Consider the following 16,533-nt stretch of genomic DNA (forward strand, 5'->3'; position numbering starts at 1 on the left):
AGCACACACAGACCACATCCACAGCACATGCAGACCACATTCACAGCACAGACAACATACAAAGCACACACAGACCACATTCACAGCACATCCACAGCACACACAGACCACATCCACAGCGCAGAAAGACCACATGCACAGCATATGCAGACCACATTCACAGCACATCCACAGCACATGCAGACCACATTCACAGCACAGACAACATACACAGCACACACAGACCACATTCACAGCACAGACAACATACACAGCACACACAGACCACATCCACAGCACACACAGGCCACATTCACAGCACATCCACAGCACATGCAGACCATATTCACAGCACAGACAACATACACAGCACACGCAGGCCACATTCACAGCACATCCACAGCACATGCAGACCACATTCACAGCACATGCAAACCACATCCACAGCACAGACAACATACACAGCACACGCAGGCCACATTCACAGCACATCCACAGCACATGCAGACCACATTCACAGCACATGCAGACCACATCCACAGCACAGACAACATTCACAGCATATCCACAGCACATGCAGACCACATTCACAGCACAGACAACATACACAGCACACGCAGACCACATTCACAGCATATCCACAGCACATGCAGACCACATTCACAGGGCACGCAGATCACATTCACAGCACATGCAGACCACATTCACAGGGCACGCAGATCACATTCACAGCACATGCAGACCACATTCACAGCACATCCACAGCACATGCACAGCACATGCAGACCACATCCACAGCACAGGCAGAGGACATCCACAGCACACACAGACCACATTCACAGCACAGACAGAGGACATCCACAGCACACACAGACCACATTCACAGCACAGGAAGAAGACATTTACATCACACACAGACCACATCCACTTCAGACATAGAACACAATCATAGCACACGCAGACCACATCCACAGCACACACAGACCACATTCACAGCACATCCACAGCACAGAAAGACCACATTCACAGCACAAGCACAGCACAGAAAGACCACATTCACAGCACATCCACGGCACACACAGACCACATTCACAGCACACGAAGATCACACTCACAGCACATGCAAACAACATTCACAGCACATCTAAAGGACACACAGACCACATTCACAGCATATTCACAGCACATGCAGACCACATTCACAGCACATCCACAGCACATGCAGACCACATTCACAGCACATCCACAGCACATGCAGACCACATCCACAGCACACACAAACCTTCATTCACAGCACATACATACAACATCCACAGCACACACAGACCACATTCACAGCACACACAGACCATATTAACAGCACACATAGACCACATCTACAGCACATGCAGACCACATCCACAGCACACGCAGTCCACATCCACAGCACATGCAGACCTTCATTCACAGCACATGCAGACCACTTCCACAGCACACACAGAATACATTCACAGCACACACAGAACACATTCACAGCACACGCAGACCACATTCACAGCACACATAGACCACATCCACACCACATGCAGACAAAATTCACAGCACATGTAGACCACATCCACAGTACATGAAGACCACATCCAGAGCACATGCAGACCACATCCACAGCACACATAGACCACATCCACAGCACATGCAGACCACATCCACAGCAAACGCAGACCACATATACAGCACACACAGACCACATTCACAACACACGCATACCATATTCACAGCACACAGAGACCACATTCACAGCACACAAAGACCACATTCACAGTACATCCACAGCACACCAAGACCACATCAACAGCACACGCAGACCACATTCACAGCACAGGCAGAGGACATCCACAGCACACGCAGAACACATCCACAGCACACGCAGTCCACATCCACAGCACATGCAGACCTTCATTCACAGCACATGCAGACCACTTCCACAGCACACACAGACCACTTCCACAGTACACACAGAACACATTCACAGCACACGCAGACCACATTCACAGCACACATAGACCACATCCACACCACATGCAGACCACATCCACAGCAAACGCAGACCACATATACAGCACACACAGACCACATTCACAACACACGCATACCATATTCACAGCACACAGAGACCACATTCACAGCACACAAAGACCACATTCACAGTACATCCACAGCACACCAAGACCACATCAACAGCACACGCAGACCACATTCACAGCACAGGCAGAGGACATCCACAGCACACGCAGAACACATCCACAGCACATGCAGACCACATTCACAACACATACAGACTACATTCACAGCACACGCAGACCACATTCACATCCCATGCAGACCACATCCACAGCACATACACAGCACATGCAGACCACATCCACAGCAAATGAAAACCACATCCACAGCGCACACAGACCACTTTCACAGCACACAAAGACCACATTCACAGCACATCCACAGCACATGCAGACCACATCCACAGCACAGACAACATACACAGCACATGCAGACCACATTCACAGCATATCCACAGCACATGCAGACCACATTCACAGCACACAGAGACCACATTCACAGCACATCCACAGCACACCAAGACCACATCAACAGCACACGCAGACCACTTTCACAGCACACAAAGACCACATTCACAGAACATCCACAGCACATGCAGACCACATCCACAGCACAGACAACATACACAGCACACGCAGACCACATTCACAGCATATCCACAGCACATGCAGACCACATTCACAGCACACAAAGACCACATTCACAGCACATCCACAGCACACCAAGACCACATCAACAGCACACGCAGACCACATTCACAGCACAGGCAGAGGACAACCACAGCACATGCAGAACAGACCACATTCACAACACATACAGACTACATTCACAGCACACGCAGATCACATTCACATCCCATGCAGACCACATCCACAGCACATGCAGACCACATCCACAGCAAATGAAAACCACATCCACAGCGCACACAGACCACTTTCACAGCACACAAAGACCACATTCACAGCACATCCACAGCACACCAAGACCACATCCACGGCAAACACATACCACATTCACAGCACACGCAGACCACATTCACAGCACAGGCAGAGGACATCCACAGCACAGGCAGAGGACATCCACAGCACACACAGACCACATTCACAGCACACACAGACCACATTCCCAGCACAGGCAGAGAACATCCACAGCACAGGCAGAGGACATCCACAGCACACACCGACCACATCCAGCTCAAACATAGAACACATTCATAGCACATGCATACCACATCCACAGCACATGCAGAGCACATTCACAGCACATCCACAGCACATGCAGACCACGTTTACAGCACATCCAAAGCACATGCAGACCACATCCACAGCACACGCACAGACCACATCCACAGCACACACAGACAACATCCACAGCACACACAGACCTTCATTCACAGCACATACAATCCACAGCACACACAGACCTTCATTCACAGACCACATTAAGAGCACACATAGACCACATCCACAGCACATGTAGACCACATCCACAGCACACACAGACCTTCATTCACAGCAAATGCAGACCAGATCCACAGCACAAACAGACCACATTTACAGCACACGCAGACCACATTCACAGCACAGATAGACCACATCAACAGCACATACAAACCACATCCACAGCACACGCAGACCACATTCACCCTGCAGACCAAATCCACAGCACACATAGTCCACATCCACAGCACATGCAGACCACATTCACAGCACATGTAGACCACATCCAGAGCACACGCAGACCACATTCAAATCACATGCAGACCACATCAACAGCACATGCCGACCACATCGAAAGCAAATGCAGACCACAGCACACATAGACCACATTCACAGCACACATAGATCACATCCACAGCACACACAAACCACATTCACAGCACACACACAGATCACATTCACAGCACAGGCAGAGGACATCCACAGCACACACAGACCACATCGGCCTCACACGCAGACCACATTTACAGCACATGCAGACGACATCCAGAGCACTCTCAGACCACATCCAACTCACACATAGAATACATTCATAGCACACGCAGGACACATTCACAGCACACGCAGTAAACATCCACATCACATGTAGACCACATTCAAAGCGTACATAGACCGCATTCACATCACATGCTGACCCCATCCACAGCACACATAGGCCCTTATTGTAGTTCAATTGGACGGATGCGTATTTTGGACGGGCACCGAGTGTTCTTAGCCCCGCCTACCGTAGGGATCGCTCACACCATCTGAACACCTCCGCCATCTGTGGGAACCTCACCCATTCTCTGATGGTCACCGACCATGGAATGATGGACCGAGCCGTCAGGCAGCACCAAGTGCTCCAGACCACTCGGACATTTCCCTGTATGAAAGCAGGGATATGGGCGGGCAGCTGGCATCCGGCTATGTCAGATGTCCGCCCGCCACACGTGCGTCACGGACGGATTACCATACGTACGGCCAGCATTGTCATGGGAACGTCCATGAAACGCGGGACGTATGCATATGGTAATGAGCCCAAACAGCCCTTCACACCCCCTGCTCGGATGGTTCCGACCCATCGTTTTCTGCATGGAACTCACGCAGTGTTCGGACATGCACAGAAACGCCTCTGCACATACGCAAACACCAAACATCGGACGTCCAAAAGCACACGCAGCCGCCTGACTCAATCAGAATAAGGGCCATAGACCAGATCCACAGCACATGCAGAACACATTCACAGCACACGCACACCCCATTCACAGCACACAAAGACCACGTTCTCAGCACAAGCAGAGCACATTCACAGCATACATAGAACACATTCACAGAACACGCAGACCACATTCACAGAACACGCAGACCACATCCACAGCACACTCGACCAAATTCACAGCACATGCAGACTACATTCACAGCACACAGACCGCATTCACAGCACACAAAGACCACATTCATGGCACATTCATAGCACACGCAGACCACATCCACAGCACACGCAGACCACATCCACAGCACACGCAGACCACATCCACAGCACACGCAGACCACATCCACAGCACACGCAGACCACATCCACAGCACACGCAGTCCACATCCACAGCACACGCAGTCCACATCCACAGCACACGCAGACCACATCCACAGCACACACAGACCACATTCACAGAACAGGTGTGAGCCTACAACCGTGGGCCTCTCTGAATCACGGAGAGCTGGACTAGGACAATAATAAGGATAACTCAGGATAAAGGCTGCTTGCTTGCAGAAATAAAAAGATAAGGAACAAGGCTCCACTGGAGCACTTACGTGACCAGACCAAACCCTCCGGCAGCACAGGATGGTAACGTGCACGCCAGGAGCGACTTGGCAGGACTGGATGGTGATACACTGACCAAGACGGAACCGGATCAAGACTGGACCAGGGCCGGACCAAGACAGGACCGTAACCGGACCAAGACTGGACTGAAACCAGACCAGGACTGGACTGAGACTGCAGCAAGATGGCAGCTGGACAACGGCTGAACCACGGCTGGACAATGACTGGAACACGGCAGGACCATGGCTAGACAGGACCAAGCAGCACCGGGACACAGCAAGACTGACAACAGAGTGCTGCAGGCACTCTGCAGGAAACAATATCACCGGCGGGGCTGACCTGGGCCAGATCCCTTTAAAAGGGATGTGCTGGCCAATCAGCCACCGCCGGACCAAGCCCCCTGATAGTTTTAATTTTAAACAGCTGGCCTGATGCGCATCACCCGGCATCCCCTGTTTGCCAAGCAACCTCCGGGCGACATGGCCCAAGCACTAACAGTGTCCCCCGGCCGGGCGGAAGTGATGCGCTGCGGCGTTGCAGACCTGTCACTCAGCCTGTGTCCGCCGCTGCTGACATTCTGGACCTCACTGCTGCCTTTGACACTCTGGATCGTATTCCAAAACATTGGCCTCTCTTACTCGGTCCTTGACTGGTTTACCTCTTACCTCACCAACTGTTTCTTCTCAGTCTCTGCCTCTTTCCCCACCTCACCACCTTCTATAATATATGTCAGTGTTCCTGAGGGTTCTGTCCTTGGCCCCCTTCTATTCTCCCTCCACACCTCTTCCCTGGGCACTATACCACCTCTATGCTGATGACACACAAATCTACCTCTTCTCTCCTGACCTGTCCCTTACTGATCTCTCTCAGGTTTCCAACTGCCTCTCTGCTATCTCCTCCTGGATGTCAGAGCGCTCACTGAAGCACAACATGGACAAAACTGAACTCATTATATTTCGCCTACCTAGAGTGACATGCCCTACTAATATCTCTATCACTGTTATCAACACCGCCATCTCCCCCATTGCCCAACTCCGCTGCCTGTGTGTAACTCTTGACTCCTCCTTCTCCTTTGCACCCCTCTTCCAAGCTCTGGCCCATTCCTGTCGGTTCCAGTTACGCAACATTGCTCACATCAGGCCTTTTCTCTCCCAGAGTGCAACTAAACTCATCATCCACTCACTGGTCATCTCACGGCTCGACTACTGCAATGTTCTCCTCACCAGCCTCGCTCGATCCCAACTAGCTCCTCTCCAATGTGTCCTTAAGTCCACATCCAGGCTTATCTTCCTCTCCTGCAGCTCCACTTCTGCCACCCCCCTTCAACAAGGGGATCCTTTTTAAACACCTCACACTCACATACTGGGCTATCTCTAATTCCATTTCTCCATATATCTCCAACCTCATCTCCAGTCATACTCCCTCCCGCCCTCTATTTTGAGCTGACAACTGCTGTCTCTCCTCCACCCTGATCAATGCTTCCCACTCCAGAGTTCAGGACTTTGCCCGTACTGCATCCCTTCAGTGGAATGTACTCCCTCACCCCATTAGAGTCTCCCCGACTTTTCAAAGCTACATACGGGCACTGAAAACTCTGAGTTGTGGGTGGGGTGTACTGCGCTCACCTTGGGAGTGTTTTGGAGCGCTGCTCAGCCACAGGGGTATCCCTACCCCCTGTGTGTTGAGTATACAGAGAAGACGATGGGTGGGCTTAAGCGCTGCTCCTATGTGTGTGTGTGTCTGCTGGAAATGAAGTGGATGTCCCAATGATTTAAATGTAAATTCTGTTTATTAAAAATATATATAACACAATCGGGGATCGGGGGATCAACAGACCCCTTTCTACCATAAGCCCACTGGCTTATGTCCCTCCGTGTCCTGTGTGTTTCTGATGTTCCACACAGTGATGCTGTTACTGTGTTTGGAGTAAATGTCAGGTGTGAGCAGTATGCGGCGTCCCGCTGCACTGCTCCTTACCGTACAGGTGCTTGAGCCTCTTATGTCGGTTCCTGCTGTCCCCTGGTCAGTCCTGACCGATTGTGGGGGTTGATGGTAATTGGACCCGGAGGCGATGGGGTGTGTAGTGGCGCGGTTCGCTCCTCCGTACTGGGACTGCTGCAGCCGCAGCGTCCACTGTCCGTTCTGTGTGTGGAGATTCCCCGTTGGTCTGTGTGACGCGACTTCCGGGTTTCTGTTCTCGCGAGAACAGTGCCTGTACCCGTGGTCGCGTCTTCAGACTGTAAACGCTCGACTCCTGCCGGAGGAGACTGGATACTGGGTATTCCTTCGGCGTGGGTGTTGGAATGTTTCAGGATTGTTGCGGTGAGGGTATGTGCGTGTACCAACGCGTTTCGGCATATACTGCCTTTTTCAAGGTATGAAAACTCACCTATTCATCAAAGCGTACCCTTCCACTGCATAACTTAGTCCTGAGGCTTGTCCTCTGACCCAGAGGCGTAACTAGAACGGTGTGGGCCCCATTTCAAAATCTTGAGAGGGCCCCCACCGTTGTCACTACAATGCCTCTTAGTGGGGCAGTAGAGTGAGAGATAAAGAGGTTGTCAGGGTGAAAAAGTGAAGAGCAATAGAGAATGAATAGGGGGGGGGGGGCAGGGAGAGATACTGTATCCTGGAAAAAAAGGGAGTGAAAAATAGAGGCGAGAGGGTGTAATGGAGAAAGGCAGCATCAGGGAGAGAGAGGGAGAGAAATAGTGTGTCAGAGAAAGAAGGAGGAGATAGTGTCAGGCAGAAAGCAGGAGAGAGAGTGTCATAGAGCAAGGGAGAGATAGGGGGAACAAAGTGTGAGTGAGGGAGGGGGGGGGTGAGAGAGGAGGAGGCACAGTTGTTGCAGGCCCAGAAAGGTGGGCCAGGCTGGCACTTGCAGGGAGGGTGCAGGCCCACACAGGGGAGGCAGGCTGGTACTTGGAGGGAGGAGGGGGGGGGTGCAGGCCTATGTAGGTGAGGCAGGCTGGCATTTGGGGCGAGGGAGTAGTGCAGGGCTAAACAGGTGAAGCAGGCTGGCACTTGCAGGGGGGAGGGGTGCAGGCCCACACAGGAGGAGCCACAGGCAGAAGTCGCGGTAGTGAGGGCAATCATGATGCACTGGAAGGGGTGGGATGAAGGAGAGGTAGCGCCTCCAATTCCAGTGCATATCCCCCACGCCGGTTACCTGCCTTTTGGTTCAGGAGCCATCCTCTGGGTGTTGTAAAGGGTGTGTGCAGGCAGCACCCTGCGCAGGAGCTCTGAAAGTCTCCGACTCCTATCCTCCGATATCCCCACGCACAGTGCTACAGCTGCACTATGGGGATCATCTTCTTCTCATGCGCGGGAGCAGCACGGCGCCCACTGGTATGCGGGCGCACGGCAATTGAAGAAGTCATCAGCCCTCAGCCGCAGCCTGCCTCTGCACTCTAGTGTAGAGCCGCGTATGCAGCCTGCCATTTCCGTACCCCGCTTCCTCCAACCTCCTTCCTTCTTTAAGAGGAAGTAGAGCTGCCCGGTAAGCGGCACTTAAAGTTTCTGCGCAATTAATTCTATAAAAAGGAAGAAAAAAACGTAAAGGGGTGCAGGGGATTGACTGCTGGGTCCTCGGGCCCCCCCAACCCCCGGGCCCCATAGCAGTTGCATCCCCTGCATCCCCTGTAGTTACTTCACTGCTCTGACCCCTGCAACACACCTTGACAATCTCTGCCTGCTTACATCCTGCTATCAAGCCACCTCCCACTCGCTTGCACCTCATGTAATCTGTCTATCTCCCCTTCCTACTAGATTGTAAGCTCCTCAGAGCAGGGCTGTCAGCGCTCAGAGGCTTACCACAGTTAGGGGTCGCGCTCTCTGTCCTGCTGGCCGCGTGGTATGGTCAGGACGCCGGGGACCAGGGGCGCACAGGAGGCAGGTCCAGTGCAGTGGAGGGGCAGACCTGCTGCGTGTCTGTGGCTGTGAGAGGAGGTATGCCTGGTTCTTCGTGGTGTCCCAAGTGTGGGGGCAGCCATGTTGGAGACCAAGGTTTCTCCAATTCCCTGCCAGGGTTTCCTCCAGCCAATCCCGTGTGTGTTTCCCTGATAAAAGGGGTCTGGCCCATGTCTCCCTGCCAGTGCTTCAGACTACCTCCTGGAGAGTGGTTCAGTGACTGTGCTCCACAGTGTTCCTGCCTAACCTGCTGCTTCTGTCCGGTGTACCTTAAAGTCCTAGTACCACAGTGACCTTCCAGCGTGCCACAGCAAACCCACCTCTCTCCTGTTGGGATTGCCGTTCTGTGCCTCTCAGTTACCTTCAAAGTTCCTCAGAGACTCTCAGCATATACCCAGGTATTCCAAAGTCTATACTATGCTAAAGTCTACAGTATGCTAAAGTCTACAGTATGCTAGTGTCTGCAGTGTGTCTTCTGAAGTGTCGACAGTATACCAAGTGTCTACAGTTCTACAGTGTTTTCTAAAGTGTCAACGGTATACCAAGTGTCTACAGTTCTACAGAGTTTTATAAAGTGTCGACAGTATACCAAGTGTCTACAGTTCTACAGTGTTTTCTAAAGTGTTGACGTATACCAAAGTGTCTACAGTTCTACAGTGTCTTCTAAAGTGTCGATGTATACCAAAGTGTCTACCGTTCTACAGTGTCTTCCAAGTATCACAGTGACTACAGTGTCTTCAAAGTGTCTACAGTATCATCTAAAGCACTAACGTATCTACAGTGTCTTCAAAGTACTACAGAGTATTCACTGTGGTCAAGTGCTAGAACCTTTCACAGTATTCCACAGTAGCCAGTCTTCACAGTATTCCACAGTAGCCAGTCTTCACAGTGTACCACAGTATCAAGTCTTCACAGTGTTCCACAGTATCAAGACTTCCACGTCTTCCAAGTTGCCACAGCTATCTACAAAAGTCTTCTATCGTTACTACGAACTTTTACAATGGTCGCCAAACTCCTTCATCATCTTCAATCTCATAATTGTTGTGTAAGCAAGCCTCTCTTCATAGTCTCGTCATTGTACAAACTGTAACCGTTGCTACTGTTATCATTCATCTCATTACTTGCTGTGTGCTATTATTCCTATTTGATTGTATGCTAAGACCTTTTCATTAAACTCTTCAATCATATCCAAGTTCTCCGCGTTCATCCTCGATCCTGGTATATGAGAAGGCAGTACATCCAACCACCAACCCTCCGCCATCCAATCCCTGTCTCCTCTAAGGGTACTCCCCATGTGCCAGTCCCTACAAAACGCCAGAGTGTGGCAAGGGCCCTCTTCCCTCTTGTTGTCAAAGCCCTCTTCTCTACACAGCTCTCCCATACTGAAACACTTAGTGACTACCTTTGTCCGCATACTCATCTCCATCTTTGGCCACCAGCCCATAGTAGCACATTGGTCTGATGATGATTTTCTGATGTTACTCAAATCTACCGTTCATCTCCTGACCCCCCCCCCCTCCCCCGCTTTCCTCACGGGTATCTCCAACTGTCTCTCTGCTATCTCTTCCTGGATGTCCCAGCACTTTCTCAAACTTAACATGTCCAAGACTGAGATAATAATCTTCCCACCCTCCCGCACAATCTCGCTTCCCACAATCTCATTATCTACTGATGGCACGACGATCATCTTCCCACCCTCCCGCACAACCTCGCTTCCCACAATCTCATTATCTACTGATGGCAAGATGATCGTCTTCCCACCCTCCCGCACAACCTCGCTTCCCACAATCTCATTATCTACTGATGGCACGACGATCACCTCTTGCTCCCAAGTACGCTGTCTTGGAGTAATCCTTGACTCCTCTCTCTCCTTCAAACCACATATTCAGCACCTCTCACAAACCTGCCATCTTCATCTCAAAAATATTTCCAGAATTAGACCTTTTCTCACTCAGGATGCCATTAAGACCATTATCCACTCACTGACCATATCCAGGCTGGACTACTGCAATCTCCTCCTAACTGGTATCCCTGACAAATGCCTGTCCGTATTCCAATCTATTCTCAATGATGCAGCCCGGCTCGTCTTCCTCACCAAACGCACTACCTCCACCTCCCCTCTTCTATAAACCCTTCACTGGCTTCCCTTCCCTTTCAGAATTCAATTCAAACGTCTCACACTCACTTACAAAGCCCTCACCCACTCCTCTCCCATTTACATCTCTGACCTTATATCCCTTTACACTCCCACTCATCCCCTTCGCTCGGCTGACGCCTGTTGGCTCTCCTGCCAACTTATTACCTCCTCCCACTCCTACCGCCAATATTTTTACGTGCACCTCCCTTACTCTGGAATTCTTTACCTCTCCCCCTCAGACTCTCCACTTCTATACAGAGCTTCAAACGGGCTTTTAAGACCCACTACACCAAACCCAGCAAACTGTCCTCCTAACCTTCTGTTCCTTGCCCTGTCTACCCCTCTGGTGTCACCCCTGTCTGTCTGCCCCTCCTCTTTAGAATGTAAGCTCTCAAGAGCAGGGACCTCTTACCTCATGTGCTTATCTTTCTTACTTCAGCAGTCTTCCACTGCACCATAGCTCGCTGTTTGCTGCCACCTAGATACTTACGTTGACGTAATCGGCTGATGTTCCAATAATCATTTACCCTGTATTTGTCCTGCATTGTCTTCAGCTGTAAGTCACTGTCTGATTATGTGCACTCTGTAACTGGGCGCTGCGGAACCCTTGTGGTGCTGTATAAAGGCTATTATTAATAATAATGATTGGTCAAGTCCTCACTACGTACATTTAAGCTGTAATGTGTATTGAACTGTAGCATTCTTTTTACCTGTACTCTATTTTGTTATTTATTTACTGTAATATTAAGTTTGTTTCCCTGTACTGTTCCTTTGTATGGTGCTGCAAAACACTTGTGGCGCCTTATAAATAAAATAATAATAATAATACAAACCACATTCACAGCACATCCACAACACATGCAGGCCACATTCACAGCACATCCACAGCACATGCAAACCACATCCACAGCACATTCACAGCACACACAGACCACATCCACAGCACATCCACAGCACACGCAGACCACATTCACAGCACATCCACAACACACGCAGGCCACATTCACGGCACATCCACAACACACGCAGGCCACATTCACGGCACATCCACAACACACGCAAGCCACATTCACAGCACATCCACAGCACACGCAGACCACATCCACAGCACATCCATAACCTAATACCTAACACTCTCTCTCTCATCCATCTTGTCTATAGGCCGGAATGGTGTCTCCGGAGAACCCTGAGCAGCTGATTATCTCTCTAGAACCTGAGGGGGCCTCTATATACTGCAGGAAACTTCGACTGCACCAGATGATCGACCTCAGCAGCAAGGCTGCAATCAATGGCATCAGCCCCACAGATCCAGGTCTGTTGTCTTCTATCATGGCATGTCCAGTGTATAGGGTGACTATCCTGACATGTCCAGTGTATAGGGTGACTATCCTGACATGTCCAGTGTATAGCGTGACTATCCTGACATGTCCTGTGTATAGCGTGACTATCCTGACATGTCCTGTGTATAGGGTGACTATCCTGACATGTCCTGTGTATAGGGTGACTATCCTGACATGTCCTGTGTATAGCGTGACTATCATGACATGTCCTGTGTATAGCGTGACTATCCTGACATGTCCTGTGTATAGGGTGACTATCCTGACATGTCCTGTGTATAGGGTGACTATCCTGACATGTCCTGTGTATAGGGTGACTATCCTGACATGTCCTGTGTATAGGGTGACTATCCTGACATGTCCAGTGTATAGGGTGACTATCCTGACATGTCCATTGTATAGGGTGACTATCCTGACATGTCCATTGTATAGGGTGACTATCCTGACATGTCCTGTGTATAGGGTGACTATCCTGACATGTCCTGTGTATAGGGTGACTATCCTGACATGTCCTGTGAATAGCGTGACTATCCTGACATGACCTGTGTATAGCGTGACTATCCTGACATGTCCAGTGTATAGGGTGACTATCCTGACATGTCCAGTGTATAGCGTGCCTATCCTGACATGTCCTATGTATAGCGTGAAGATCCTGACATGTCCTGTGTATAGCGTGACTATCCTGACATGTCCTGTGTATAGCGTGACTATCCTGACATGTCCTGTGTATAGGGTGACTATCCTGACATGTCCTGTGTGTAGCGTGACTATCCTGACATGTCTTGTGTGTAGGGTGACTATCCTGACATGTCCTGTGTATAGGGTGACTATCCTGACATGTCCTGTGTATAGCGTGACTATCCTGACATGTCCAGTGTATAGAGTGACTATCCTGACATGTCCTGTGTATAGGGTGACTATCCTGACATGTCCCGTGTATAGTGTGACTATCCAGACATGTCCCGTGTATAGGGTGACTATCCTGACATGTCCAGTTTATAGGGTGACTATCCTGACATGTCCATTGTATAGGGTGACTATCCTGACATGTCCTGTATATAGGGTGACTATCCTGACATGTCCTGTGTATAGGGTGACTATCCTGACATGTCCTGTGTATAGGGTGACTATCCTGACATGTCCTGTGTATAGGGTGACTATCCTGACATGTCCTGTGTATAGGGTGACTATCCTGACATGTCCTGTGTATAGGGTGACTATCCTGACATGTCCTGTGAATAGCGTGACTATCCTGACATGTGCTGTGTATAGCGTGACTATCCTGACATGACCTGTGTATAGCGTGACTATCCTGACATGTCCAGTGTATAGGGTGACTATCCTGACATGTCCTGTGAATAGCGTGACTATCCTGACATGTCCTGTGTATAGCGTGACTATCCTGACATGTCCTGTGTATAGCGTGACTATCCTGACATGTCCAGTGTATAGGGTGACTATCCTGACATGTCCTGTGAATAGCGTGCCTATCCTGACATGTCCTATGTATAGAGTGAAGATCCTGACATGTCCTGTGTATAGCGTGACTATCCTGACATGTCCTGTGTATAGCGTGACTATCCTGACATGTCCTGTGTATAGGGTGACTATCCTGACATGTCCTGTGTGTAGCGTGACTATCCTGACATGTCCTGTGTGTAGCGTGACTATCCTGACATGTCCTGTGTATAGGGTGACTATCCTGACATGTCCTGTGTATAGCGTGACTATCCTGACATGTCCTGTGTATAGGGTGACTATCCTGACATGTCCTGTGTATAGGGTGACTATCCTGACATGTCCTGTGTATAGCGTGACTATCCTGACATGTCCAGTGTATAGGGTGACTATCCTGACATGTCCAGTTTATAGGGTGACTATCCTGACATGTCCATTATATAGGGTGACTATCCTGACATGTCCTGTATATAGGGTGACTATCCTGACATGTCCTGTGTATAGGGTGACTATCCTGACATGTCCTGTGTATAGGGTGACTATCCTGACATGTCCTGTGTATAGGGTGACTATCCTGACATGTCCTGTGTATAGGGTGACTATCCTGACATGTCCTGTGAATAGCGTGACTATCCTGACATGTGCTGTGTATAGCGTGACTATCCTGACATGACCTGTGTATAGTGTGACTATCCTGACATGTCCAGTGTATAGGGTGACTATCCTGACATGTCCTGTGAATAGCGTGACTATCCTGACATGTCCTGTGTATAGCGTGACTATCCTGACATGTCCTGTGTATAGCGTGCCTATCCTGACATGTCCTGTGTATAGCGTGACTATCCTGACATGTCCAGTGTATAGGGTGACTATCCTGACATGTCCAGTGTATAGGGTGACTATCCTGACATGTCCAGTGTATAGGGTGACTATCCTGACATGTCCAGTGTATAGGGTGACTATCCTGACATGTCCAGTGTATAGGGTGACTATCCTGACATGTCTTGTGTATAGCGTGACTATCCTGACATGTCCAGTGTATAGGGTGACTATCCTGACATGTCCAGTGTATAGGGTGACTATCCTGACATGTCCTGTGAATAGTGTGACTATCCTGACATGTCCTGTGTATAGGGTGACTATCCTGACATGTCCTGTGTATAGGGTGACTATCCTGACATGTCCTGTGAATAGGGTGACTATCCTGACATGTCCAGTGTATAGCGTGACTATCCTGACATGTCCAGTGTATAGCGTGACTATCCTGACATGTCCAGTGTATAGCGTGACTATCCTGACATGTCCAGTGTATAGCGTGACTATCCTGACATGTCCTGTGTATAGGGTGACTATCCTGACTTGTCCTGTGTATAGGGTGACTATCCTGACATGTCCTGTGTATAGGGTGACTATCCTGACATGTCCTGTGAATCGTGTGACTATCCTGACATGTCCTGTGTATAGTGTGACTATCCTGACATGTCCTGTGTATAGCGTGACTATCCTGACATGTCCTGTGTATAGCGTGACTATCCTGACATGTCCTGTGTATAGCGTGACTATCCTGACATGTCCAGTGTATAGGGTGACTATCCTGACATGTCCAGTTTATAGGGTGACTATCCTGACATGTCCATTGTATAGGGTGACTATCCTGACATGTCCTGTATATAGGGTGACTATCCTGACATGTCCTGTGTATAGGGTGACTATCCTGACATGTCCTGTGTATAGCGTGACTATCCTGACATGACCTGTGTATAGCGTGACTATCCTGACATGTCCAGTGTATAGGGTGACTATCCTGACATGTCCTGTGAATAGCGTGACTATCCTGACATGTCCTGTGTATAGCGTGACTATCCTGACATGTCCTGTGTATAGCGTGACTATCCTGACATGTCCAGTGTATAGGGTGACTATCCTGACATGTCCTGTGAATAGCGTGCCTATCCTGACATGTCCTATGTATAGCGTGAAGATCCTGACATGTCCTGTGTATAGCGTGACTATCCTGACATGTCCTGTGTATAGCGTGACTATCCTGACATGTCCTGTGTATAGTCTTACTATCCTGACATGTCCTGTGTATAGTCTTACTATCCTGACATGTCCTGTGTATAGGGTGACTATCCTGACATGTCCTGTGTGTAGCGTGACTATCCTGACATGTCCTGTGTGTAGCGTGACTATCCTGACATGTCCTGTGTATAGGGTGACTATCCTGACATGTCCTGTGTATAGCGTGACTATCCTGACATGTCCTGTGTATAGGGTGACTATCCTGACATGTCCTGTGTATAGGGTGACTAT

The 16,533-nt window shown here is 49.8% G+C and overlaps 1 protein-coding gene across 3 annotated transcripts in view; it reads left to right on the forward strand.

Annotated features, from left to right (window-relative positions):
• HSPA12A (heat shock protein family A (Hsp70) member 12A) overlaps positions 1-16,533 on the forward strand; it is a 310,784-nt gene that overhangs the window by 157,950 nt on the left and 136,301 nt on the right. For all 3 annotated transcript variants that reach the window (XM_083149953.1, XM_083149955.1, XM_083149952.1), the window contains exon 7: positions 12,587-12,737. In XM_083149953.1, coding sequence (XP_083006079.1) covers positions 12,587-12,737 — 151 coding nt within the window. The remainder of the gene's footprint in view (positions 1-12,586; positions 12,738-16,533) is intronic.

The sequence above is a fragment of the Crinia signifera genome, chromosome 6 (genome assembly GCF_055691185.1).
Source record: "Crinia signifera chromosome 6, ASM5569118v1, whole genome shotgun sequence".
Taxonomy (NCBI): domain Eukaryota; kingdom Metazoa; phylum Chordata; class Amphibia; order Anura; family Myobatrachidae; genus Crinia; species Crinia signifera.